The following is a 24,220-nucleotide window of genomic DNA, read 5'->3' as shown; positions in this document are numbered from 1 at the left end:
CGACTGAGTTTACATGTATCTGTTCTGTAATTGATGCTGTAATGTATGTAATATTTTTGGATTTTTGAAGTCAAAATTGTGTTGGTGTTCAAAGTGGTGGGCAGCGAGTGCTGTAGGATTTTGCTTGAGTTTTTTGCAATCATAAATATGTTGCTTTATTCTCTTGTCCAGATATTGGGATGTAAGACCGATGTAAGTTGCCGGACAGTTTAAACAGTTGATCTTGTAGATTTATTTGTTATTGGTGTGGGATCTTTAACTTTGGAAAAAAGTGTTTGGATTGTTTATAATTTTTGAAAGCTATTTTGAAGTTGTCGGACGAGAGAAATGTGTTTAATTTGTGTAATAGGCCTTGAATAAATGGTATGGAAATGTATGCTTGTCTGTTTGTATTTGATATACTTAATGTAGTATTGTTAGTAATAGTGGAATGTGTTAGCGTTGAGTTGTAGTTGTTGATTATTCTGTTAATTATGTGCTTAGAGTAGAGATTGTTATGGAGGATCTGTTTGTATATCTTTATGTTTTTGTGGTGAAATGTTTCATGGCTCAGGTTAATCATTCTGTGAAGTAACCCTTTGGCCGAGTTTATTATTGTATGAAGAGGATGGTGAGATTTAAAGTTGAGGTAGCGATCTGTGTTTCTTGGTTTTTGGTACCAATCTGTGATTAATGTGCCATCTGGTTGTTTCATTACAAGTTTATCTAAAAATGGTATTGTTTTGTTCTTTTCGATTTCATGTGTAAATTGTAGGCGTGGGTGAAAGCTATTACATGTATCTAATGTAGTTTGAATTTCATCTGTGGGGACTGCTGTCAATATATCATCTACGTATTTAGTGAGGAAGGGTAATGTGAAAGGAAGTTGTGGTATGACCGTATTTAGTAGATGTGTCATGATTATGTCTGCCAGTATCGGGCCTAGGTTGCTTCCCATGGCTATTCCAAATATTTGTTTGTAAAATTGATTGTCGTATGTAAAATATCCGTTAACACATCAGTGTCGGATCATTGTTACGAACGTGTTCTTTGATAGAGTTTTGTGTGGTGTTATGTTGGGCCATTTATCTTTAATAATGTTCAGTGTTTTGTCTATTGGAATGTTGGTGAACAATGATAAAACATCTAGGGATATGAGAGAAGTGTGAGGAGATGTGGATATTATTAATTTTTTAATGAAATGAAATGGATCATTTACTTTATATGTGTTATGTGTGATGTTGTTGAGTATGTTGATTAGGTATTTTGACATGTTATATGTGGGTGAGTTTACAAATGAAATTAAGGGTCTTAGAGGGTGTTCGGGTTTATGTGTTTTTACAGATCCATATAGTTTCGGGGGTGTTGATGAGTTGTTTTGAAGTGATTTGTATGTGTCAATTTCTTTTCTTTTAAGTGTATCTTGGAGAATTTTGTTTGTCTGTTTGATGAGAGAAGGTGTAGGGTCTGATTTGATTATGGTGTATGTGTTTGTGTCTGTGATAATTTTGTCAATTTTTTCCCTGTACTACCCACCACTTTGAACACCAACACAATTTTGACTTCAAAAATCCAAAAATATTACATCCAGAACAAAACAAATATAAACTTAATTTCTTAGAAATGGTTTATATCAACAGAGATAAACACAGCATCAATTACAGAACAGATACATGTAAACTCAGTCGCAGCTACGCCAATATCATTAACTAAATACAATATAGATAACATACACATATCATTACATTACATTCCACACATCAAATACTTTCACATAGTCTAATTTTCCAACAATTTAGCTTTCCTTTTCCTATTTATACCCTTTCTATATAATCCTGAAAGGATAATCTGGCCGAACTATTACCAACACATTGTTCCCCTTTGTCGGCTTTTTTCACTTCAAAGAAGCCGACGCCTTACACAAAATTGTCTTTTATATACCGACTTCCTTCCCCACCCCTTCACCATCAAACATATATAAACATAAAACAGCAAAATCTCACTGGCACTCCCAACACGAGACGCAAGGATGGCACAATTACACAGAAGACAAACACTTTGAGTGAGTAGAAATACTTTGTTTAAATATAAAATATATTTTGCATTGTATAAATTCACTTTTCCACATCCTAAATGTATTTGTTAAATGTAAACATTGTTTGTAAATCCCAGGCCCTGAAGATGATCTCAATAAAAGATTGAAACGTTGGCACGATAAAGAAAATGTTTTTCTGAAACCTACATCACACCCGACCGCATCTCACGATATCTTAATAACTAAGTGCAGCATTGCAACTATGGAGTGAAATTCCATTCCTATAATTAGTGACAACCAGTATTACACGGTATTAATTTTTAAATTTTTTTTGTGTCCAATAAACAAAATTATGGATTTTTTTAAATTTTGTTTTCAAAATCCCTTAATTACATTTTCCTTCAGTAAAAAACGTAATAATCTCTAATAAATTTTATTGCAATTTATAATAAAAATTAAAAAAAGCTAGGTAAAGTAAGAACTACAAAATTGGCAATATCTCTTTTCATTTTTGGGCAGTTTGTATTACCTTAAAAAGTCGAAAAAATATATATTGCTAATAATTATTTTACTCTCAGAATGTCACACACTCACCCTAGGGTACTCGATATTCCTAAAAGTTAAACAAATCTTTTCTTTCACGCTAATCAATTACATTCATTCCAATAAATTAACATAACACAGGCACAAATAATCATTATATTAATTTAAAATTTCATGTAGCCTTAAAATACCTGACCATCTATCAGTGTATTTAATCATTTGCATAACGAGTCGCATTCCTGCCAGAAGATGTCCAGAGTTATTCTTGTGTGACCTATGGGTAGTCTTGTCAGTGGTCTTTTTCCTTTTCGACCTGTTGAAGAAGAAGAAGAAAAATAACTTTATTCTGGGACTGGTGTCCCCTAAGAATAATTTACATAAAATAAATAAATCCTTCTATGAAGTTAAAAGTAAAAAAAAAATAAAAATCTTGGCACAATGTATACCAATGAGACAGGACAGAAGAAAAAATTACGAGAATATTAAACAAAAATAACAAATGTTTATTTGTATTGCATCTGCTTGGAGGGAGCGGAGGTGATTATACAGGTAGGATTTGAAGCAGGAAAAGGAGGCAGCGTGACGAATAGAAAGGGGAAGGGAGTTCCATAATTTAGGGGCTCGGATCAGAAAGGATCTTTCGAAGGTATGGGCTGTATGTTGCGGAAGGATAAGGTCGATTGGGGATGAGCGGGTGTTACGAGTGTTGTGTGAGGAGTTGAATTGGAGGGATTGGGTGATGTAAGGAGGACGACGAGTGTGGGTGGACTGGAAAAGAAAGCAACCTAGGAAATACTGTGCACGGAAGGAGGGGAATAGCCAGGAAAGTTGGGAATACAACTCCGACACCCGGGATCCCCGTGGGGTGCCGTACACAAATCTTACGCAACATCACGCTTCAATCGCGCGTTCTCCCCCTCCGAGAGACCACGGTATGCCAAACAGCTATAATCGAAGAAGGGAAGTATAAGGGAAGATACAAGGAGTTTGCGGGTGAAGAAAGGCAAGAGAAGCCAGGACCGACGAAACAGGTTGAGGGAGGCAATGGAATGGCGGGAAATTTGGGAAATGTGAGAATGCCAGGAAAGGTTTTGGTCAAAGACTCTTCCTAGGTTTTTAACCAAAGAGCAGAAGGGGATGGGATGGTTATTTAGCATGAGAGGTGGGATGCTGGGGAGGGAATTTTTATGGGCCCATTCGTTGATGGAATTTACGTCTTTTTGGATCTTGAGAGTGGCCGAGTGAAGATTGAAAGGGTGGAAGGATATGTATATTTGGGAGTCATCGGCATATAGGTGATAGTTACAGGACTGGATGGAGTCGGGCAGATCATTGATATAAATGGACAAAAGGATAGGAGAGATGCTAGAGCCTTGGGGCACCCTAGATTTTAGAGGGAGGAAGGAGGAGGTAAGGCCATTGGGAAGGGAGACAGCTTGGTTGGGATTGGTAAGGTAGGAGTGGAACCAACGGATGGTGCTGGCGGAGAAGGAAAAAGATTCGAGTTTAGAGAGGAGAGAAGAGAGAGGGACAGAATCGAAGGCTTTAGAAAAATCAAGAAGGACTATTATAGTAACTTTTCGTTGGTCCATTGCTAAGTGGAGGTCACTGGTAATTTTTATTAGTGCTGATTGGGTGGAATAATGGGGCTGTTCAAGGTGCCTGGAGACTTGGGCTTGGACAGGTTTGAGATGATGGAAATGGGACGGTAGTCTGTAGGGGAGGATGGGTTGGGGGTTTTATTGACAGATGGACTAGAGCTTTTTGCCAGGCTGTCGGAAAAACAGAGTTTTGGAGTGAGTATTTATAGATGTGAAGTAGAACAGGTAGTAATATTGGGAGGCAGAGTTTAAGAAAATGGATAGGGATGCCATCAACTCCAATGGCATTGGAGTGAGATTTGGATCACTGGGATCGTCGTCTATCTTAACGTGCCATAGTTTCGCAGGATCATTATTATTATTTCACCAATCTAACAAATTATTATTTATATTTTTCCGAGCCTAGCGGTATCTCTAATAGCCCCAAATCCGCTGGGCATCTAGGGAAGCGTCGTGAAGTGAAGATAGGTGTGAAATGTTCAAAATTTTTTTGTAAAAATTAAAACGCTCTTACTGCCAATAACAATTACTTCAGTAGTTATCAAAACCAGATCTTCCACCATTGTTTCCCATCGGAACGTTGTATTTTAAGTTATTGGGATTTCGCAAAGGGGCCACTTCGCTCTAATAAATAATTCAGTGTTTCTCCGGATCCTTTCCCAAGATAGAAATTTGAAATTTAAATTATTCCACTCGGTATATTTGTCTGTCGGCTGAAGTCGATATCAAAAGCACTCCATCCCCGTTCCGTTAAGTCCGCGAGCAAACCTATTCGGGCTCGTATCGAATATTTTTTCGTGGAAATAAATATCATTGCCTACTAAGTGAAAAATTCACTTTGGTTCCATGTTTGGTACCGATTCACTTTCTTGATATATTCCTTTGACTACGTGCCAAAATCGAATAAAAGGGAATGTAAAATGAAATTTTTAATGTAATTAGTAATTTATCCTTTTGAAGACTATCAATTTTAACTGTAAAAACACGAAAGTCAAAGATACAGGTCACGATGATGAATTTTAATTAATGAGATTTCTCAGAATGACATTAGTATTCTTTTATATACTCTAATAATTTTTCAAAGTGTTTAATAATCTTTTAAAAATTTGATAATTTTTGTAAAGTAATCACAGGTTGGTAAATGGAGAATACCTTTGAAAGGATGAAAAAAACAAATCCTTTTTAAATGGAGAGATGGAGAAAAAGGGTGAAAATATGTTAACTTTTGTACGGAATGTATCGCTTTCACAAAGGAAAAAGCTCTCTGATTTCGTCTTGGTTGTGGTGATGAGGATACTAGGAAGGAAAACACTGTGAGTTCATGCTTCCTAGGCAGTTCTGCCTTCTGGCTTATTGTACCTTCATTATTCCCTAGATCAGTCCAGTGGACTTAAACCTTCTTCTCAGAAGAATTAGGTCATTGACTGCTGCTGCTACAATTTCATTCTACAGGTTTTTTTCTATATGCTAGGTTATATCTCCGTTGCTCCGCATTAGAAGATGGTACGGGTGGCTGTTTCTTCCTCCTCATTTCATAATCTGCAAATGGAATGAACTTTTTATATGCCCATGTTATTTAGATGTTTTCTCATTTACCATTGATCGGTGAATAGTCCTGTTCCTATAGTCTTAATAGTCTGGCCCTCTAGGAGGAACTGCAGGAGTGAGTTTGCCAGTCTTGATGAGGGTTATTTTAGCATAAGTTTCCTGTGTCTAGTGCCTCTAGAGTTTATCCACCTTTCCTTTTGTTTCATTTCGATCCATTCTATCATGGAGGATTCTGTGTTTGTTTTTGTTATCCCATGTATAGGTTCAGTGCCTATATGGTCTTGCAGATCCTCATCTGGCCAGTGTGTATGCTTTTCCATTACCCAAAATTTTCTCGTGTCCTGGTATACAAGATATCTTCAAGTTGTTGAGTTTCCTCAGGTTTTAGAGATTTTAGATATATTCAATTATTAATTTTGATATGATTGTTTTACTTGGTAATGCTTGAATAGCTGCTTAGGCTATCCGATCTTAGGAGGATTTTAGGTTTTCTAAAGTATGAGCGTTGACGTCCAGTATTTCAGCTTGAAAGTCTGAGGTGTTTTTCCCTAATGAGTTTGATTGCTCATGTTTTCGACTTGTTTATAAAACCCCTGATCAGGTTACTTCATTTGTTTTGGAGCCATCTAACTGAACCCCTCGAACGGCACTCTTCTAGTAAAGCTCTAAGACGTCGGTCTGGTGAATGGAGAGAAATCTGGGACTCCTCTGAAAACATAAATTCCTCCATTCAATGTCTCTCTAATGTCGGTGTTCCCTGCAAACTCTAAGCGACCCCGACGATAGTAGGCAGGGATGGCACGGTCTTGCAGATCGTCCTCTGGTTCTGGCCAGTGTTTCTGCTTTTCCGTTACCAAAAATTCTCTCCTATCCTGGTACAAAAGATATCATCAAGTTGTTGTAGATTTGGAGTTTGATGTGACTTTGTACTTGCTAATGCTTTAATAGCTGCTTGCCTATCCGATCTTGTGAGGAATTTTTCGCCAGTGTTATTAGGTCTTGAAGTTCTAGTTTTAAGCCTTCCGTAAATCGAACCGGGTAAAAATTTTTTTGTACAATTCACCGGATTGTAAGTGACACCATATCTTACTAAAATCTTCGATGGAGTTGCGATTGCCCTTTTTGCGGTCTTCCGCCATCTGGTATAACTGTAAAATGTTATCAATTAAGAAAAAGTGCTTTTTAAATTCCTTTAATCAATTTTTATTATCAACTGGCTCTTTTTAAAAACAAGAACTGATGGCCTCTTTCTATATTTATTTAGAAATCGTGAGATGCGGTCTGGTGTGATGTAGGTTTCAGAAAAACCTTTTCTTTATCGTGCCAACGTTTCGATCTTTATTGAGATCATCTTCAGGGCTCAAAGTGTTTGACTTCTGTGTAATTGTGCCATTCTTGCGTGTCGTGTCGAGAGTGCCCACTTTACAATTTGATGTTTTATCTTCTTATATTACAATCGAACCAGTGACATTAAAAGCTACAAAAAAATCAAAGATCAATGCGCAATCTAGAAGTGTATTTAGGATTCAACCTAACAGGTTCTTAAACTGTTACTTTGATCTTCCCACGATTAATATAATTAATGCATGTCTAAAGTACTTTTAGTAATATTTAATTAATGGTAATGTTTCACGTTATTTGAGGAGTGTATCTTTTGTTCGAGGATGTTTGTTGGCATTGGTTGTTTTACAGGCTTTACAGTTTTTTTTGTATTTTAGCTTAATTATCTTTTAATTCAAGCCCATGTGAAATGATATTATATATGTATCATTGAATACGTTCCATTTACTATAAATTTGTATTTATGTCTATATAGACGTATGACAGTATTCTTAATAGAGGCCTGTAGAGCAAGCAATTTTATTCAGAATCATTTCTGTAATTCATGTGATATCTTTATATATAATGTAAGGATGAATTTAAATTCACTTTTTAACCAGGCCTCTCAACACGACATGCAAGAATGCCACAGTTACACAGAAGTCAAACACTTTGAGCCCTGAAGATGGTCTCAATAAAGATCGAAACGTTGGCACGATAAAGAAAATGTTTTTCTGAAACCTACATCACACCAGACCGCATCTCACGATTTCTAAATAAATATCTTTCTATATTGTAAAAATGGACATCCTCGCTTAGTAGATTGCTTTAAAGAAATATGTTTATTATAAGTTAAAATTACAATGTTACTTTTTCCTTTTTTCTAACAATCCTGCGACATTTCTAAAAGATAGTAGGGCTGCGTTTAAGATAAATTTTTATGTAACAATAAAATTTTAATAATGTTCCAATATAAAAAATATATTATGTCTAACAAATACCATTAATATTAGTTTATAGCTATCTATCTACCTACCTAGCTACCGACGAATCGGCTTAGGCTGGGATTCTCAACTTCTGGACTTAACCACCACGATCCGGCTCTTTGACGCTCAAAATTCAATAAAAACAGATGGGGGTGTCACAGGGGCAGGGAAGCACTTATCAAGAATATTATCTATGCATGGCCCTCTGATCAATCTCACCCGATTAAGAATAAGCTGTGCGATGTTGACACACAGACCCGTACTTTTAAGCCAAAGCCCAGTTTCGAGCATGTCGATAAAGTTTGCTCCTTGGCTCCGTATAGAGAGCGAGTAGGAACAGGCAGTTTTTTTTGGGTGGTTGGATCTATTCATTAGCGTGAATGTGTTGTATGAGAAGGACTATGGTGAAACATCGAGTACCAATTGATCCTCAATTAAATTATTTATAATGTAATATGTGGGATGTTGGGGTTTTTGAAACAACCAGGCTCATATAGATTCGCATTTCGTCTCACATTGTGTCATTTCTGGACCTGGAATATTCTGATGAGAACATTCCCGTAAGCCTCGAAAATGAGAGCTACCTAAAATTTTCTATTTTGTGTAGTTTCTCACGATAAAAAATAGATTTGATCTATTTTTCTATAACAATTTGTTTATGACGCTCAAAGCAGAAAGGACCAAGGGGACAAAAGACGAGATTAGCACGACGACAGCAAATTAATTTTTTACGGTGTATTAATAAATCATTATATAAATTATAGGTTATTAAATTTAATTTCACATGCAATGACGAATTCTTGTTCATTTCTGGTCGAGTAATAACCTATTTTTTAAATGTTTTTTTTTCAATAATGAACGATTGTTTCAAATTAAAAACCGTTTACACCGTTCAATGCAATATCAAACACCTTTAAAAAAACTTTCTGGTTCATGAAAACTAGGCATAAAATAAAAGTTTACGTGCTTTTGAGGAGTTGAATTGATGTAAATCAATCTATATCGTCTTATTTTACAAAATTTTGAACAGATATTTTTGATTGTTAAAGTAGAAAACAAACTTAATAATAAATGAACTTTGTACTTTAAAAAACATGCTTTTTTGGACTCCTCCTCACAAATCAAGCAAACATGTTAATTCAATATTTACATTAGTAGCAATTTGATGTTTTAATTTCCTCTTCATATTCTGTGATTATAAAAGAAAAAAATTGGTTTATTGTAAAAGTTGTTTAACCAGAAGCAACGTTAAAAGAAAGACGTTATTAAAACAAAGTATTAAAAAAAATTAAATTAACGACGATATTTATAAAACAAGATAATTAATTAACAAGCAATGCCAAGGGCCGTTTTCCTTTCCTATTTGGCAAATGAGCCATCGAGTAAAAATATTAGCTCTCCCACCAACCTTTTTGTTAAGTTTATTTGAATATGATTATCCCCACATCCGGGCTGGTTGAAAGAGATGGATCATAAATCTCCATCTCGGCCGCACGTTTTGAAATGAGATTCGGGCGAGGAATGTAAAAAGGTGTTTATTAAAATGCAAAAGGAGGCCTTCTCAATGCATACGTCGCCTCCCTGTGGTGACACCATATCAATTTCCAATCATCACTTCCAATTCCGGCCCGGGCGTATTTTCGTGACACCTAGGGTCAAATCTGTTTATATCACATCGGTTTAATTTCGGGTTTTACCTCTACTACATATTTAAAACATGAACCACGATTCAGAAACAATATACTCGATTTTCCTAATTCCTCTAATTGATTTAAAAAACATTGACTATAATTTTTTAGTAAATAATTCATATTTGAACATTTAATTTTTTAATAGAAAAAAGTACAGTTTAGTCTAATAATATCTAATGCAGTTTGATTTGATCTGTGGGAACTGTCAATATATCATCTACGTATTTAATGAGGAAGGTTAATGTGAAAGGAAGTTGTGGTATGACTGTATATATATATAAGTGGGAAGTTTATGGGCCAACAAACAGCTGAGGTCATCGCCGGCCCTCTGCGTGTTTTCCATTTTTTTCTTTTCTTTCGCGCATATTTTGTTTTAAACTGCAGCCATTTGAGCATCTCGATCTGGTTACTGACTCTCTGATTTCAGATATACACTGCGTTGACATTCTAGAATGCTAGTCTCTCGTTTGTACCTCAGGTCGTCAAATACAGAATAAAAACAAAACATACAATACATATATATACATCACCACAAACATAGATGTCTGGTCACATTCATTACTCGATATTCCTCGGGGCGGGGTTATAAGCCACCCCTTCCTTTCACGCTAATAAATTACTTTTACTCTCCAGACGTCATATACTCACTCCAGAGTACTTGATATTCTTCGGGGCGGGGTTATAAGCAACCCCTTCTTTTCACGCTAATAAATTACTTTTACTCTCCAGACGTCATACCCTCACCCCAGAGTACTTGATATTCCTCGGGGCGGGGTTATAAGCAACCCCTTCCTTTCACGCTAATAAATTATATTCATTCCGATAAATTAACACAAACACAACACTCGATAGAAACATAGAGGTCTGGTCACTTTCCCTCCCCCAGAGTACTCGATATTCCTCGGGGCGGGGTTTAATCACCCCTTCCGGGTGACGGGTATGACTATTTAATAGATTTGTCATAATTATGTTTGCCAGTATCGGGCCTAGGTTGCTTCCCATGGCTATTCCAAATAGTTGTTTGTAAAATTGATTGTCGTATGAAAAATATCCGTTAACACAGCAGTGTCGGATCATTGTTACGAACGTGTTCTTTGATAGAGTTGTGTGTGGTGTTATGTTGGACCATTTATCTTTAATAATGTTCAGTGTTGTGTCTATTGGAATGTTGGTGAACAATGATAAAACATCTAGGGATATGAGAGAAGTGTGAGGAGATGTGGATATTATTAATTTTGATAATGAAATGAAATGAATCATTTACTTTATATGTGTTATGTGTGATGTTGTTGAGTATGTTGGTTAGGTATTTTGTCATGTTATATGTGGGTACAAATGAAATTATGGGTCTTAGAGGGTGTTCGGGTTTATGTGTTTTTACAGATCCATATAGTTTCGGGGTGTTGATGAGTTGTTTTGAAGTGATTTGTAGGTGTATATGTCAATTTCTTTTCGTTTAANGTGTGGGTGGACTGGAAAAGAAAGCAACCTAGGAAATACTGTGCACGGAAGGATGGGAATAGCCAGGAAAGTTGGGAATACAACCCCGACACCCTGAATCCCCGTGGGGTGCTGAACACGATCTTACGCAACAATTCATAATACTCTTCAAAGCGCCTTCTCCCCCCCCCTCGGAGAGACCACCGTATGCCACACAGCTGTAATCGAAGAGGGTAAGTAGAAGGGAAGATACAAGGAGTTTGCGGGTGGAGAAAGGTAAGAGAAGCCAGGAACGACGAAATAAGCTGAGGGAGGCCATTTGCCAATTACAATTACAATACAAGAAGAACATTACTGGCAAAAGATTGGGAGAAAACTTGCTGGACTTGGGGATTAGAGTGGGATTAAAGGTTAGTGGGGACTTTTTGTACCTACATTTTGCAATTTCATTTAAAAAGTGAATATTTAGGTAGTTATGGATGGTGCGGATAAAAACATAGAAAGGTGCATTGAAGGTGCATTTATGGATTCGTGATTGTAAGATCTGGATTCTGGGGAGAGTGGAAGGTTTGTTTCAACCTCACAATTCTATGCGTTATGTCCATATTGTTTCACTGTTGAGTTGTATATGAGTATTTTGTTGTCAAGGAAAAATTTAGATCTGTAATATAGTGTGTTTTTTAAGTGATACGTATCATCTGGTTCAGTTCTAACCTTCTGAGTCGAATATGAGGATTTCTGGTGAGTCGTTTGTCTTGATACAGCCCTGGGTAGGGTATGACATGATGAGAAGAGGTGATGCTAATAGACTGGCAGTAGAGTGATGCGACGGTGGGTTAAGGTTATGCTTTTGGTCTTCGTCTTGGTTAGTTTGGCTCGCCATTTTTTGAACCATTGTTCCACGGAGGATAGATGAGTCTGGTGAGCTATGCCTGGGTCGGAAGTAGAGGATAGAATGACAGTGTCATCAGCGTATGTTAGTATATTGGTTGGGAAGGGATATCAGCAGTATATCTGAGTACAGTAGTGGCTCGAGGACCAGCCATGGTACCCCGAAGGTCCGCGTCCATCATGTATAATGGAGAGCGTAACTGTTAGGTACGTGTCGGCCAGGTAGAATTAAAGGATGATAGAATCTGTAGAGGGTATGATGCCGTTGAAGTGCTAGAGCTTATTAAGCATTCGATGGAATTCAACTTTAAACAATTTCTCTGATCAGTTTTATTTACCATGAATGCATATCCATATCGAAATAGAATTATTATTAAAGTATCAGACAGTCTGACATAAATGAGCATGGTTGCATTAATTAATAAATTAACAGGTTTCGTCAAAGCATATTTTAACCGTTAAAAAAGAGAAGAACAAAATGATATATTAAAAATACATAATCTGATTTTATGTATTAAACATTTATTCCTTTTTTTGATGGTTTTATGGTTGAAATATTAAAAAACTATTAAAAGTCATAATTATGTAAGAAAATAATTGTCGCTGATTGAATCACAATATAGTAGTTAAAAAAAACTTGCTTTATTTAACACGGAATTCTACTTTATAAAAAATCTTTTTCATGCGAGACCCGCGAAAGTTGTAGGTTTGGAATAATAATTTACGGCTTCTTTCCTCGGATTTATTTATGTCCGAACTTGAGTTCCCTGCTGCTCGGTTTCAAAGGAATTTAGTATAGAAGCCAAATAAAAACAAGATTTTCTTTTTTGTTCTGATTATATTTCAAGACGTGTAAACGTTATAGAAAAACTTTTTATGTTCAAAGGTATTCAAATCCGATGTGATTGATGTATACAAATCAACATATATTTTTTTTAAATCACAACGTAAATAAAAATTCAAATGACTGGAATAGTCCTCAAACATAACACCTGTATGTAAACATCACACACAATTTCTAACTATCCTAAACATTCTCTTTTTAAATGAAATAGCAAAATCCGGCTTCAAAAAATTCCGAACTTACCTTCAATCCCACCCAAATCCCATGCCCATCAACTTTTCTCCTGATGTCTTTCTAGCAATCCTTTTCGACGTCTGAAAAAGTAGTGGCTTCATGACCTGCTCTCAGAGAGTGGGAGTGATGATTCCTCATTTAGGAGTGCTCACTGGATAGCTTCTCCACTTTATTTATTTTTTTGTTACCTCGTTAAAAATTAGCTTTTTGCGCTTCGAGCAAATCGTTGCTCTATTACTCAATTTATAAAGATTAAATGTTTAATATTATAATTATTGAGAAGAAAATTAAACAATATGTTCTCAATAAATAAATGATCAAAATGGTGCATTATGCATCTGTTACATATCTCCTGGCATTATTTATGCTCCCGGACCCTGAAATTAGTCCCCTCTAAAGCAAGCATTCATGACAATCGCTCAAATATTCATGACAGGGGGTATCTAACAGCGCTGACTAAATGAAATTACTCACACTGTTTGAAATTACAATACTAAACCTCAAGTTAAATTGAGTTACAGAATTAGAACGTAATCCGCCAGGTGACACGGCTTCATTATTCAAACTGAACGGTGACTTAGCCAGCCGTTTGTTGTCTTGCCCGATAAAAGAACAAACGATTAGCGACGTTTTGTACTGACAAAAATTGGGGTTTAATATTTTTTGCAGCGTTGTTGTTTATCGTCCTTTAACAAGTAAATACAGGGTGTCCTTTTTAGATGGCCCGGCTGAATTCCTCTTGCACCAATGACGCTATATATATATATATTATAAAGTCAAATTTCTCCCTTTTTTGGTGTGACGTCGGGCATTCAACGGCACGACAAACAAACATCCAACACTTCTTAACCGGGGATAATGATGGGTACTGGGAAATTAAAATGAAACAAATAAAACACACTCGCTAAAATAAACCAACTAAAACATAATGTATTTACAAGACATAAATATATATATATATACAATTTAAACCAAAGTTACTACAAACGAAACCAAGACGTTCCCTAATTCCAGCCTACAACCACGTTACAGTGTAATCGCCCAACTCACCCTGTGGTAACCCAATTATGGTATTTTACGCTTAAGCAATCGTTGACGAGTCTGGAACACACCTGACCTCTCTTCTCCAGCTCCAGTCCAACATCTCCTCTCCTTTGACCTTCCCCCACCCAGCATTCCAACGCGCCCCATTACACAAACAGTGTCATTCTCAAAATGTGAGGGTGACACTACCTCCCTCTCAAGAGCCGCAAACGCCCCTTGGAGTTTGCGGGGTATTCCCACACCTGGAGAAAGGTCATTGCCGTGGTCGAGGTGCAGGTGCTGCTGTTTTAACTTCTTTCTTCACCTCTGTCTTTGGTGCTGGTTTTGCGGCAACAGTACTGGCCACCTTAGGTTTAGCCGCAGCAGGGGTGGCAGTTTTTGTCAGAAGGGCTTTTGTTGTCCCAGTGACAGATGTCTTAGTAACGGCAGATTTCACACTACCAGCCGGGTTTGTGGGCGCCTTTGATGTAGGTGTACTTGGTTTGCTGGGAGGCTTTGACAGGGCAGCCTTTGGCGTGGGTGTGGTCGGTTTGGGAGTGGAGATGTTTTATTTATTTATTTATTTTAATTAACGCATTTAATGGTTACCACAAGAGTGAGAGGCCATATGAAAATAAATGAACTCCGTGCCAAATGAAGATAATGATTAAATTAAAATCTTTATTTATATTCTCGAGCCGAGTCCTGTTAGTGGCCCATGTAGTTGTGATAGTTTTGGAGGCTCCTCCTCTCTCTTTCTGGGAGTCCAGCCCGTAGATAGCTTGCCACGTTGATTCCAGCGTCTGTGATCGGAAGAAAACGAGTATGCGTGGACGGTGATGTGGTGTGCTTCAGACATAATATGTAACACATATGTGTAAGACATAAAAATTATATAGGTCACCTCAAGACCAGTTTAACTTCAAAATTTCAAATACGACTCGACATATACTGACACATCATTTTTATGCTCCAAACAATAGTGCAATCGGATTTTAAATTGGACAAAAATTACGAAGTTTTGCCAAAACAAAGGGTTTGACTTTATTGTTTACTTTCTGTCATTGTATGTCAAAGTTGCATCATGAGAGCAAATCCTAATTCCTGAAGTAAATAAATTTTACGATAGTACCTAATCATTACATTCAGTATTCCATTCAAAATGAACCAAAAAGCACATTTTTCCGACCAACAGCAAGTTCATAGGTACGATTGCTTTATTGTGGTCGTATTGTGCGTCATGCAGTCGATTTGTACTCCTAATCAGTCTAAAATCAGATTTTTTTTCTCATAAATTCTTAATTTCTCAACTTTGGAAGTGTTAAAATACAAATCTGACATTTATTTCGCAAACTCATATAAATTTTCCGTAATATAACAACAGTTCCGTTGAAATATTTGTGCTTTCGAAAACACAGTCGCCGCCCAAAGAATAACAAATGGCAAAACCCACGTTTTTTTGGAAATAATGGACTCGTGGAATAATCTTTTCATCAAAATCTTTGGGTATTTCTTTTGGGTAAGGACTACTCACTTATAATTTTGTTAGAACTTTTCTTATTAAAACCTTTGCATGGCTGAAATACGTGATATTGAACCCAGGATAGCAGCAACATAAGAACATCGTATATGTCATATTTTTAATGAAACATTATTAGTTGGTAACAAAAATTAGATCCATTTATCTTACTTCTTTCCTTCATGTCATTGCACATGATTTCAATTTTCTCTATGAGCTGTTCCTTCGTTTCGCTGGGTGTACTGTACACTGCACTTTTCAGAGTTCCCAGTATATATCCCCACGACCACTTGAGCTATCGTGACTTCGATCCTCTCGGACACCAACTCCCATCCCAACCTACAGCCTTTCGAATTTTCCTTCCTTTTTGCCATTTTTCTAACATTCGAAAGGTTGTAGGTTGGGATGGGGAGTTGGTGTCGGAGTGGATCGAAGTCACGAATCGAGTGGTGGAGCAGCGGCGTATTTAGCCGAAGGTCGTGGGTTCGAATCCCGCTCGTGACACTGGCTTTTTTATCTCAACCAATACCTTACATAAAGATTAAATACTATTTAACGTTCAAACATTGCTAAGATGCTAATAAAAGCATTTTTGACCATTATACTGTTTTGCGATTGTACGAATGTAAAAGAACTATGTGTCAAATATTCTATTTGTTTTACCAAATTTATTATCATATAAATCTAGCTACGAGTTTTGTTGAATTTAGTTGGATTTGCCTTGTTTTGGTTTTTCAATACGATGACCTTCTAGATCAAACGGAAAGTCTAGAAAACTTAAATCGTATCTTCGACTTTTTAATTTGGGTCGAGATTTCATTTTCAAATTTTCTAGTTTCAAATCCCGAACACGTTTAAGCGGATTTCCTTCCGCTTTTTTGACGAATATTTCTTTGTTTCTTTTAATTCTCGAAAGCAAGGCGCAAACCAAAACCGGGCAGTTGGTACCACTGGGTTCATGCTTGTCACTAAAACCATTCCTGATCGTGCTGTTAGACATTTTCCTCATGAAAAAAATGTTCTTGTTGTCAAAAAATGATTCCAAATGATCTTTCTCGATCGCTTCACCCGAGAGGGTCGTCCCTTGAGACGTCTTATCGTCTTTATGCCTTTCAAAATCATTCTCACTCTGACATGATTTGTCAAAAAAACAAGTCAGTTCTTGTATCTTGTCCTGCCTTTTGTTTTTCAAATTGTTTTTTCTGAAATAAGAGGGTTGAGAAGAGTACGAGTTGAAAGCACACCACACAGGAGACTTACCTTAACAAATTATAGTTTGGCCAAACCCAATCATAATCGACTGTCGTTTTATCAGTGATCCTAGAATTTTTTAATTACTAACTTAATTAGAGAATAATAAATAGATAATAATAAATAGAGAATAATAAATAAATTAATAACTTAATTAGAGAATAATAAATATTGTTTTAAAAAAATGCTTGAAAATAATTAAATACATTATTATTTATTGCTAATTAGATTATTTAAAACATTTAAAACTTTATAATTCCATGAAAAACCACACTACACCAGCCTAATTGCAATCACAAAAATGAAATCAACCATGCTTAAAAATTGGATGACAAAGGGGTCACTAACGTCCAATAAAAATAAGGATAATTGACAAAAAAAATATATTGCACTTTATAAACACATTATAAAAAAATACAGGTATTTTCTTACAAATAAAATTAATCTATGGTTACAAAAACAAATTACTATAAAACAAATTCATACTCCTAATCACAAAAAAGTTTTAGGAAATAAAAAAGGGGTGTCGGTGGCTGCAACGGTTTAGGCATTGAAACGGTTTTTGGTTCGAATCCTACGGCCTTGCATTTGAACCCGTCATACTTACAAATCGACTTTTTTTTTTAAAAATCGGCACGCCGAAGGTTGATATGACCTATGCTGTTGCGAACCCTCGTAAAAAATAGAAATATAAAATAAAAAAGGTTATAAATGATAAAACAAATCACCATAAACAATTTTTAATTATGAAGCCAATCTCACAAAAAATACTTAACAATTATTTATAAATAAAAAACCTTTAATCAATTTTATTCCAAATTTGGGTGTTAAAATTAAAAATAAAATAAAATATTTGACTCAGACCTTATAGTTCTTAGATCTAAATCTATTCCAATTCCCTTCGTGTTGAGCCTAATTAGTTTTGAAGAACTTGAAAAAGAAATATTGTTTTGAAACCTCAGTGATACAAAATCATTTTCGATAATTATCGAACAAACTGGATACTTAAATTGATTTCAAATTATATCATTCTTCCCCTTCTTCCTTTTTTAAATTTATCTTTTTCACTGTGGATATTAACATTATATTTTAAAAACTCATTTATTATACTATCTTTTGTTATAGACTGTAGACCCATTTCTTTATCTTTATTTCTTAGAAAAAATAGTGAAAAACGTATAAAAAATAGAGAAATTATTTTTTTTTGCAATAATAATATAATTTCTGATATTAAGTTTGTTTTTTCTTTCTAGAAAATCAGCATAACAAGCCTTATTTGAAGGTAGGAAGGTATTTGAATCTACTGACGATACAATACCATCAAAAGCAGTTTAAAATTGGCACTTCTCTTAATCTTTATTATATATATGANTTCTATATTATAGATTCTTTCAGTATATCTTTCTGATAGGGCTCAGAAAATTAAAATTAGATTTTGATCTAGTGCAATATCATCAATAAAATAAGTGGTACTAAATGGCACAATTACACAGAAGACAAACACTTTGAGCCCTGAAGATGATCTCAATAAAGATCGAAACGTTGGCTCGATAAAGAAAATGTTTTTCTGAAACTTACATCACACCAGACCGCATCTCACGATTTCTGAATAATTATCTATTAACGGTCACTAATCACCACACATTTAGAAAAATCTTTAGTTACGCTGATGGCAAATGGCATTATTATACTTTATTCGGCAAAAAGTTTAAATGAAATTACTAACTCTATTAATGAAGAATTTTTGTACATAAAAGATCAGGTTGATAAAAATTCTTTGGCTTAAATTTAGAAAAAAATAACGTTATATCCTTTATATTAAAAAAAATCAAACTAGCTTAAAATTATTTTATATTCGCTCAGAAATATTTTAAATTTTTCTTGCAAACCTCTTCGTTTTGGAACTACTTAGGGGTATAAATAAAGCAACATTTCAACTTTAACTTTCAGATCGATACATTGTTAAAGAGAATCTGAACACCTTTTTACAAATTTTGAATTATAAGAATGATACCTTTATTTATTATAAATCAGTTCATTTTGTCTTAGAAATTATTATTGTTATTTGAATTTATAACTAGATTATCAACTTACCTAAAACTTACTTTACTTTTATAAATTTACTTACTGATCTTCTTTTCTTTTGAACAAAAACGATATTTCTTTATCTTCCAAATTGCTGTGAAAAACTCGTCGTTAGGTAGATTTATTTCAAATACAGAAAATCGTTGTTTACCTGAAGGGCTCGCGTAATTGGGGCTTAGCAGGAAAGCAGGGCATAAGGAAAAGATAAATATCTAAAATTATAATGATTTCAGGGATCATTTTTCTCCCTGATGTCATACCCTTATTTAATTGTGATCGGCATTTGTCGATAAACTGCAATACTTGGTGAACTCCATTTCCCCCAGGGGTTTCTTTAAATTTTAGTGAATATTATAAAAACATATGTCAGTTATTTTTTATCGTTCAACATTAATTAAACGATTACAGAATGTCTTGTCAAAATTTTAACAATTTATTTTTTTTATCCCACCTTCTACTCATTGCAGGATTTGAGCCGGATTTGTCAAGCTTACAATTAGAGAAATCCGTTCGTACTGAACATTTAATCCAATTGTGACTTATTGTTGAAATTCTGTACATAAAACAGTATAAAGCAAAGAACCTCTCAAAACTTGTGAAATTATCATACTGAAGTACTGTAGGAATTATGTACATATATAATTGCCGTACTTGTGATCCTGCAGCTTAGAGTACTAAATGTTACTAAAACAACACAACTAGTAAATTCTGAAAATTTGTATTATCACATTTTATATATATATATATATAATATTTCTAATTTTCTTTTTGAACACTGCCTTTAATCGATTTAAAAAAGTTAACGTTACAGAAATGATAAATTAACCGTTAAAAACGTTTAAAACATATGTTTTAGGTCTAATTTTTTATGCATTTTGGTCAGAATGTTTCTTTTTAAATTTCAATCTGAATTTTACACGTTTCCCTGAATTTATCGTCGCCAGATGAATATTGAAGAGTTGCGGTTCAAAATGATGTTAACAGTAAGTTTAACAGATTTGCTAAAAATTAGCCTTTGAGAGGAGAACTTCATTTTGATGTTATGTTTCCTAATTGCAGAAAGATTTTTCCATATACCAGCCGGATATAATAGACATCTACCTACTTCTGCCGATACTCGGTGTCAGCCTCACGTTCTCCACGTTCTTCTGGAAGTCGTTGTACATTCTCCTCAAATACTACAACAAATACCCGCAGGATGTCGTTCTACACATATGCTCCCTTCTCCACACCATGCTGTGCGTCGGGGCAATTTGTTTCTTTGGAGACATACACCGGAACGTCCTGCAGACGTCGATATTGAACACGTGGACCCAGAACTCCATTCTTATATTTTCTATAGGGTTTTTCATACACGATTTCGTCTATTGGGAATACGAGGACCACAGGGATATAGTAATGCTGTTACATCACGTTGCGTCTGTGATTAGTCTCTTGTACCCGCTCATCACGGGGACTCACGCCGCAGTCTGCTTCGTTTTCATGTGGACGTACGAATCCTCCAACGTCTACTTGCATTTTAGGTATTTAATGAAGAGGTACGGCTTCAATAAGAAAAACGAGAGGCTGTTCAATTTGAACGAGATGTGCTTCGTCATCGCATTTGTAACGCAGAGATTCTTCATCGGTGCTCATTTCACTTATCTTTTGTTAGTGGATCAAAAGGTATCGAACGAGTTTATAAAAGTGATGGCCATCATCTTGAATATATTGAGTCTAGCGTTTTATGACGCCATTTACATAATGGTCCGGCGAAAACACCCTGTTACAGGCTCATTGTAAGTACCAAAACTTTTTATCTTTATCGATTTATAAACAATTAAGGTTCTTTTGACAGTGAAAATTAGAGAAACTTTAAAATTAGAACATCTGTAATAACAACGGTAAAGGTTTTACCAACAAATGTCGTTCTACACTTTTTAGAAACTAGTTTGCTCTAAGTGACAGATTCTGTTATTCAAAATTATTATTTTATTCTTATATCGGTAATTAGTGGGGAACACGAAATAAGTTGGGAATAAAAGCTAGGATCTTAAAAAGAAACCAAAGAACTCACTTTGGGAAAAGATAGTTCCATTCACAGAAGTTTTAGGCAGCTATTCGGAATTCGAGTATTAAATACACACCATCAGGCAAAAAATCTCCCTCTTGAGACCCCTCTCTTGATTTGATCTGTTGGATTGGCTTGCAAATTCACTGCCAACGCGATTGAGCAGATGATTTTTTGTGCCGCTGGATTTTGAACGTGCGAAAAAACGCGGAGACGTGTTTGTTTCTTTAGCCTGATGATAAGTGTTACATGCCGAAATCCGAATAGCTGCCTAAAACCTTTTTGAGTAGCACTATCCTTTACAAAAAGTGAACTACATTTTTGTAACTACCATATATGTAAAAAAGTTTTTTTTTATTACAAAAAATATGTTTAAAATCTTTTCATTTCACTACATTTGATTAATTAATGTGTATGGGGTGCAATTGGAATGAAAGGTAGAAAGAGAGAGAGAGAGAGAGAGAGAGAGAGAGAGAGAGAGAGAGAGAGAGAGAGAGNAGAACGAGAGAGAAAGAAAGAAAGAGAGAGAGAAAGAAAGAGAGAGAGAGAGAAAGAGAGAGAGAGAGAGAGAAAGAAAGAGAGAGAAAGAAAGAAAGAAAGAGAGAGAGAGAGAGAGAGAGAGAGAGAAAGAGAGAGAGAGAGAGAGTGAGAGAGGGAGAGAGAGCGAGGACAGGCCTGGAAATAGAGAACTGACCCAGGTCATGGCCGGACGTGGCTGGAACGGAGAATATTTCCACTGATTTGACATTTAGGTACGCCAACATGTTTCTGCAAAAACCAGGACAGTCAAAGATGGAATCACCTCATCAACCATTGTGAAAAGTAAGAAAAGGGTAGATCTGCATTAATAAAAAGCGTTCTACTCTGGGGGAACCGATGGCCCCAAAATGAAAACGTTAATGACGTTAATAAAACAACACCTTGAAGTATTCTTTAAATTTATTAAGTGCATCAATTTTGGAAAATTATAAGTTTAATCAATTGTTTTCTGTTTATTGTGACACTAATTGTTAATTATGTAATACTTCCACACACACAGAACAAAAAAATAAAAAACTAAATCCAATACAATTGTGCAAAACATGTAATCATGAAATGGAAGCATATCAAATATATCNGTGAGAGAGAGAGAGGGTTCATTAATAAATGATTATCTGAAATCATGTTTATGTGTTTATGCACTACTTAATGAAAATACATTTATTTTCTTTCTTCTACTACTTAATAAATAAACTGGTAATACTTCCTAACATAGGTTGTTAGTTATTTTAGTACACAATTATTTTTTATCCCATACATTTGAATCGCTATGCATTTCGAGCAATGTCCTTCGTTCACCTTCAAACCTTTTTATTTAAAGTCATAAATATTCAATTTTATTAAAACAGTTAGAAATCAATCTTAACTATGTGAATAAAAAAGAAGCATTTACGGATTATAAAAATGTAGGATTGAAGAGGGACCCCCCAAATGGTGGCCCAAAAGGCTTGGCGATTGAAATTCCTGGCATAAGAATAATTGGTGTTTTAGTGAACAAAAATAACCAAAACTTAGATTATAGAATATTTTACCACCAAATTAACTTAATAAAAAAATATAAATACTTTCTACAAATGAAGTTGTTTTAGACGATGTTATCATAAGTCAAAGTGAGCAATTGTTTTTAAATAAAAATGCTGATGCTGTTTTTAAATCACCTAGAGATAAACCAAGAGATAAATGTCCTCCAGTCTGATTACATCCCTGTTCATCCTTGAAGTTAATCAATTTTTTGTTTTGTGTTTTCAATTTGCATAAAATGTATCAATCCAATAAAAATAAACATTGCGTACATTGTTTTTAATTATCTATTTTGTTTAAGAGATGTAAAGTTTTTAAAAATCAGGGAAACAATCTCTCTGTGGACTGGATTTTTAATTTATTTACAGTTTTGTTATCTCTAAGTAACTGTTTGTCAATCTTGCTAACTAATTTTTTGTTTTCAGAGTTGCAAAACTGCTAGGAAGGTATGTTTGGCCATATTTTTTTCTGATTACGCTTAACATAATATATTTCTTTTTTAAATTTTAGTGACCTCTATTAAGAGTTTATAAAATGAGATAATTGTGGTTATTACGAAGGCTGTGTTAACACATCTGAGACACTCCCACACGCAATTAAATTTGAAAAAATTCACAACAATCCACAACCAAATAAAATTGTTCGTTAAATAAAACCTTATTCGCTTACGGGGAATGGCTCAGAAAAGAAGTATCAAATGGGGTGTAGTAGGCAATCAATTTTCCTTTGAAAAAAGAAGGGGTTTGTATCAAAGTAAAGGATCAAACGATCAGTGAAATTCAATGCCGATACGGATCTACAAGAAAAGAGCATAACCTTCTGCGCCGGAGAAAAAGGTTTTATTTGTTTATTGAAGTTCATACAGGATCAAAACGTACATAGAAATCACAGGCACAACAGCATCAAATATAAGTAAACAAGACTTTTTACGAATATATATTCCCGATGTTCAAATTTCAAAAGTAATCTCTATATTTTTTGATCCTTTATGGAATTTATTAAAGCAAAAAAATACTCGACTAATTCAACCATATTATAAGAAAGTTAGAAGGTAGATATAAAAAATTTTATGTTTCATAAAGAAAAAACTTAATCAGCAGTATCAGATTTTTTGCCCACGAACAATGTAACGGACAACAGTTTACCTTTAATTATAAAATAAATAAACGAGGGGTTTTTTGCGATGAAGACCTAGATGCTTGTTTTTCTCAACAATAAAAAATGATAGCATAAATCCGTTGGAAAAATAGTTGTCGGAATGGGGGGAGAGGAGCTTTCAACCGCACGCTACAGCACTGTTTTACAGCTAAATAGTGTAGATTTTCAGAGCAGAGTAAAACCAAGAAATACAGATTTTAGAAAATTTGAAATATATTTTTCTTACTGAAATATAATGTTTGGTTCGTTTGTTTTATTATGATACAGTTCATAAATAATTCGTATTGATAATCCTATCTTCGTACATACTTATTATTCTTATTATTTTAACTAATTACAAACTTTTGTAGTATACTTTTATTTTATATTGATTTTAATGCAAAGAAGTTTGAGATGAAAAATTAGTGTCACGAGCGGGACGACTTCCGGATTAGTACTCGGGGGCTATACCTCCTGAGCTAT

General features: G+C 35.0%; 2 protein-coding genes across 2 annotated transcripts; one reads left to right on the top strand and one right to left on the bottom strand.

The window, feature by feature from the left end:
* Nucleotides 1–16,344: 16,344 nt before the first annotated feature.
* On the bottom strand, nucleotides 16,345–19,497 carry LOC106672059. The gene is made up of 4 exons (XM_014403164.1): nucleotides 19,142–19,497; nucleotides 19,034–19,084; nucleotides 16,915–16,974; nucleotides 16,345–16,856 (listed from the first exon to the last, which is right to left on the bottom strand). The coding sequence occupies exons 1-4, from the start codon at nucleotides 19,246–19,248 to the stop codon at nucleotides 16,361–16,363; spliced, it is 714 nt and encodes a 237-aa protein (XP_014258650.1). The 5' UTR covers nucleotides 19,249–19,497; the 3' UTR covers nucleotides 16,345–16,360.
* Nucleotides 19,498–19,846: 349 nt separating this feature from the next.
* Nucleotides 19,847–23,919, top strand: LOC106672057 (transmembrane protein 136-like). The gene is made up of 4 exons (XM_014403163.2): nucleotides 19,847–19,973; nucleotides 20,050–20,768; nucleotides 23,026–23,046; nucleotides 23,111–23,919. Exons 1-4 carry the CDS (start codon nucleotides 19,935–19,937, stop codon nucleotides 23,121–23,123), a joined length of 792 nt encoding a protein of 263 aa, XP_014258649.1. The 5' UTR covers nucleotides 19,847–19,934; the 3' UTR covers nucleotides 23,124–23,919.
* The last annotated feature ends 301 nt before the right edge of the window (nucleotides 23,920–24,220 follow it).

This window comes from Cimex lectularius, unplaced genomic scaffold (assembly GCF_000648675.2).
Source record: "Cimex lectularius strain Harlan isolate CLEC.00 unplaced genomic scaffold, Clec_2.1 scaffold309, whole genome shotgun sequence".
NCBI lineage: Eukaryota > Metazoa > Arthropoda > Insecta > Hemiptera > Cimicidae > Cimex > Cimex lectularius.
The sequence above is the reverse complement of the archived record's forward strand: the minus strand, read 5'-3'. Positions and strand labels throughout refer to the sequence as shown.